Below are 4,565 nucleotides of genomic sequence, written 5' to 3'. Positions count from 1 at the left end.
ATGCTCAGGATCCATTCGAGGAAGAAGAAGGCTTCTCAACAGAAGATAATTTTGCGAACTTCATCAAAATGATAGAAAAGACGCCAGATAAGGCAAATGAGAGCCAACAAAGTGGAAAGATGAAAGAATAAAGGGTGCATTCGCTTTCGCCAGCATTCACCTTCGTCAGCCCTTACGTCAGCTGAAAATTATAAATTTCAAATCCGGATTTGAAATCCGACTTTGTTGTCTTTAATAAGGTCTTGTGATAGGAAAAGATCAGAATCTCATGTGTTGAGATAAGAAACCCCTCTCTCTCTCTCTCTCTTGTAACCCTCCATCCTACTCCTATTGTAAATTATCCCTCGGGAAAGGTTTTTCAATATATATTTGTAAGTTTCCTTTACTACTCTGTTTTATAAGTATTTATTTATGATTGGCTAGTTTGTAAGTATTGGATAAACTAGGAGATAAGATACTAAGGAATTAATTATGGAAATATAATTTTAATATCGAAAGGAAAATATACCCAGGTTTGATTAATTATTGATTGTTATGGCTATTTCCTTGGGTCTGGATTCGCCCTGTGTTGCCAATGATTAGGCGTTTTCTTGGGCTTGCCTCCATTGACATTAGGATGTCTGCCATACTTAATCAATAAGAAATCAGTAAAATTCCTTTGGTATATGTCTCCTTCCCTTATTAGGATGATAATTCTATAATTATGGCATCCCCCTCTTACGATCCTCAAGGTTTGTGAAACCTTGAAAGATATGTTGACAAAGGGATTATAAATAAATCAGTGAGTAATCTGCGTCTAAACACATCGAATAACTTGATTTATTCGAGGAATTATACTTTAATAATTAATGGGTAAAAAATGATAGCGGTGCAACTACCCCATCCCTACATAATCATCAACGAATATGCTCTCACCACGTGGCATCTATCTACTGGTCCCACAAACTGTTGGTATCGGATTCTCCGTCTCTTACTCCTATATAAACTCTCATTTCTCTACGTCTTTCCGCATTAAAATTTCAGATCCGTAACTCAGCTCGATTCTCTGTAACGAAACATGGGTTTGAAGGTACGCTACGCTTCATTCAAAAAACCACTCCATTTCCTTGTTTCTGCAATTTGTTGTTTATCATCTCGCGCGCGTTCGTGTTCACTGGTTTTCCAATTGATTTGCTTCCTTTCCCCCTTTTTATTGAAGTTGTGATCTAGAGTGCTATATATGTATCTGTGAATTGTTTTGAAACATTTTTGGATTTGGCTAAGATCTGGATGAATTGCTGCTTGCGCAACTGAAATTAGATTTATTTGATCACTTGAATCGTTTATTTGGGGTTTCGGTTTCAAATTCAACCTTGCTTGATTTGTTCATCACAAACGTGTAGTTGAGTTTAATCGGAGAAGAATGCAGATTATGCTTTAATGAACATTGTTATAGACTAAAAGTTGAATTAGCATCTCAATTGATTGCTTCGGTTCGATTACTGCTGAATTTATTGGTGCAGAGCTCTGTTTGCTTAGTAGTATTTCAATTCATTGGTTCGTTTAGTTCTGAGTTCATTAGCGCAGAGTTCAATTTTCTTAGGTTTTCAATTCATTGCTGCGGTAATGCTGAGTTTATCTGCGCAGAGTTCAACTTGCTTAAGATTTAAATTTGTTGCTTCAGTTAGTGTTAATTTCAACTTGCTTACAGTTGAGGTGAAAATTTGTTGTAGGAAGAATTTGAAGAGCATGCTGAGAAAGCTAAGACCTTGCCCGAGAGAACTTCGAACGAAAATAAACTCATTCTGTATGGACTCTACAAGCAAGCCACAGTTGGAAATGTCAACACGAGTTAGTTTCATTTTTAACATTTCATTTATTTTTATTTATCATGTTGGTTTTCCCTTGTATGATTCTACATGAATCGAGATGGCTGCAGAGTTGGAATCATGCAGTCAGTGCATATTGCGTCGTTATAGATTAGACTAACTTTGTTGTATAACGCAGGTCGTCCTGGTATGTTTAACATGAGGGACAGGGCGAAGTGGGATGCATGGAAGGCTGTTGAAGGTACATTTGATTCTCACTCGCAGCTTAGAAATCTGTTTTGATTGATTAAACAATAGCTTAACTGATGAGATAATCGTGTCGGCAGGCAAATCTGCAGAGCAAGCCATGAATGACTACATCACCAAGGTGAAGCAGTTGCTGGAAGAAGCTGGATCGAGCTGATTGCAAGGTGTTGTCGTCTACGAATTACTCGTGATGTATGTCTAAAATAAGTTTTTGAAGTAAGTTATCAACTGCCTTGCTATACTGGGGTTATTATGCTTGAATTAAATGGAGTTCAGTTATTCAGACAGAGCTGTATCATTGTTACTCTGAAAATTCTATTATCATATTTATTCAGACAGTGTTGTGATTGAGATATGGTCATTATTCTTGATATTAGCTTGTAACATAGCACTGTTCTATCTTTGTTTACCAATCGTAAAAACTACTGCAATTGGGAAAGGAATGAATGAGAATGCTCTGCTTCTCAATTGAAAAGGTTTGAAAATCATTTAATTGATAATGGTAATAAATTCATACTGACTGAAATTTTAATTAAGTGAAATTCATGATTGAAGTCCATATTGGTTTTCACTTTCCATACTCATTGCTTATTCTTTATTATGTAGAGTCGTAGACATGTAACGTTCCTATTGTATTAATTCATCATAGTTAAAAAGTACTTAAATCAGAGCTTGGTTTATTCCTTTTTGTCCTTTTAACTTCAAACCGATGGAAAAAATAATTAATCGATTTCTTTGCGACTTTTATTATATATTCATTTATCTTAAAATGAAGAATTAACTTCAGACCATGATGTCTAAATTTTGTCATATATCCTCTTCAGATCAGATGCCAGATTGATGACAGGATTCTGTTTTCTTTTAAAAAAGGAAAAATTTCCCATTTTTGTAAGAAAAAATGTAATGTTATAAAAAAACTGGCAGCCTGTTATAGTAGGATATATTCGTAAATCTGTTTGTGAAGTTTGAATCTTGAACCCCATCTGAACTGGTGATATTAATCAATTTATAGTTCAAAACTACAAAAAAATCCATACCCGTCTGCGGTCGGGTGGCTCGCTAATCTAAAACGACGTCGTAAAGCAAGAAAAGTTAAAGACTAACACAAGGGAAACTGCACATTTTCTTGATCACTAGTGCTGCTACAAACTCAAATCAAACTAGATTAGTGCCATTGTTTATTTACTTACTGATGAACAAAAGGGTACCTAGAGGCGTAGTACTCTTGTGCACGAGAGGCGCCATCTCTAGACATCAGTCCTTCGAGATCTCCTATGATTCTTGCTAGCCATATCTCAAGATTCCTTTGGATCTCTTTGAAATTGTTTCTGATGGAGTCCAGGGCTCGCCTAGTGGCTACGTTAGCTGCCCCTTCGACCTCCCCTCCGTGGTAGCTCTTTCCTCTCTCAGTTTGTAGTGCTGTGAGTTTCTGGCTGGCTTCAGAGGCTCGTTGCTGCAGACGAAACGCCTCTAGCAAGAACTCGGTTTGCCTTTGGATGCGAAACTCTGAGCTCAGAGTGGCTTCACATGGATCACTAGCTTGCTTTTGGATTAAAAGGGATATCATTTCAGAACCAAGTTTTATTCCTAAAACTCACTCAAATTTTCAAAAAAGTTTGTAGAGAAGTCGGAATGATTACCATTCTCCTGCAAAGATCATCGATTTTTCCTGCTAATGCTTGGTACCTCTTGGCCTGCTTTCGCATAGGTGATGGTGCCTTCGAAAAATCTGCCCTACAAACTCGCTCTAAATTCAGTAGTTCTTGCTCAAGCAGCTTTAATTTAGACGAGACTCCGCTAGAATCACCGTCTACCTTCCAAGGGGACTCCCTTCTGCACAAGAGATAGTTGTGGCTGTGGCATTAGATGCACATATTTTGGTTTTGGGCTCTTTGAGAAGTATCAGAAAGATGGTGTCGATATTTACCTAGAAACGAAGTGCTTCACGTGGTAAACTGACTCGGCTGATTCGTACTGCGGCATATCCTGCACAGACGCCATCAAGAATCAGCATCCCGTAAGAACCAAGAAATACAAACGCAGGTTTTCATATCCCATTTCATCAGCAAACATTGGAGTGCATCTATGAAATAACAGACGAAGAATGAAATTGTTCATCCATGAAGAATTCAGCATGATATTACATGCTAAACTGTTCTAGTAAAGAGGCTAAATTATACACGGTTTAGAAACCACTCTTTGCCACCTAATGAGTTAACTGACAAATATCACAAACAAAATTTAGACTAAAAACTCCACATTGCATCATAAAACGAGCAAACAAAGCTGCGAGCATGAACGTGAAGACGTGAAGTGAAGAAACATCGATAAACAAACAGGTTAAAGAAACAAAGCTGCGAGCATTGAAGTGAACGTGAAGTCAAGCAAACATCAAACTTGCTGTCATATTTTGTTCCTTTGAAGACAAATCAGTGGCTTCAAATCTTGAACTGTAGTTGGTCAATATATGCAAATTATCGATTACTTTCAGCGTCTCGATCTAAAAAATGT

General features: G+C 37.2%; 2 protein-coding genes across 2 annotated transcripts; one reads left to right on the top strand and one right to left on the bottom strand.

Annotated features, from left to right (window-relative positions):
- The first annotated feature begins 981 nt into the window (after window positions 1–981).
- LOC121791431 (acyl-CoA-binding protein-like) lies at window positions 982–2,409 on the top strand. Its single transcript, XM_042189388.1, has 4 exons — window positions 982–1,069; window positions 1,713–1,830; window positions 1,987–2,049; window positions 2,135–2,409. Exons 1-4 carry the CDS (start codon window positions 1,058–1,060, stop codon window positions 2,209–2,211), a joined length of 270 nt encoding a protein of 89 aa, XP_042045322.1. The 5' UTR covers window positions 982–1,057; the 3' UTR covers window positions 2,212–2,409.
- A 725-nt stretch (window positions 2,410–3,134) lies between these two features.
- Window positions 3,135–4,122, bottom strand: LOC121791430. The gene is made up of 3 exons (XM_042189387.1): window positions 3,982–4,122; window positions 3,695–3,887; window positions 3,135–3,597 (listed from the first exon to the last, which is right to left on the bottom strand). The coding sequence occupies exons 1-3, from the start codon at window positions 4,053–4,055 to the stop codon at window positions 3,241–3,243; spliced, it is 624 nt and encodes a 207-aa protein (XP_042045321.1). The 5' UTR covers window positions 4,056–4,122; the 3' UTR covers window positions 3,135–3,240.
- Between the last annotated feature and the right edge of the window lie 443 nt (window positions 4,123–4,565).

This window comes from Salvia splendens, unplaced genomic scaffold (genome assembly GCF_004379255.2).
Source record: "Salvia splendens isolate huo1 unplaced genomic scaffold, SspV2 ctg809, whole genome shotgun sequence".
Lineage (NCBI taxonomy): Eukaryota > Viridiplantae > Streptophyta > Magnoliopsida > Lamiales > Lamiaceae > Salvia > Salvia splendens.
Note: the sequence above shows the minus strand (reverse complement) of the source record. Positions and strands in the feature narration are given on the sequence as shown.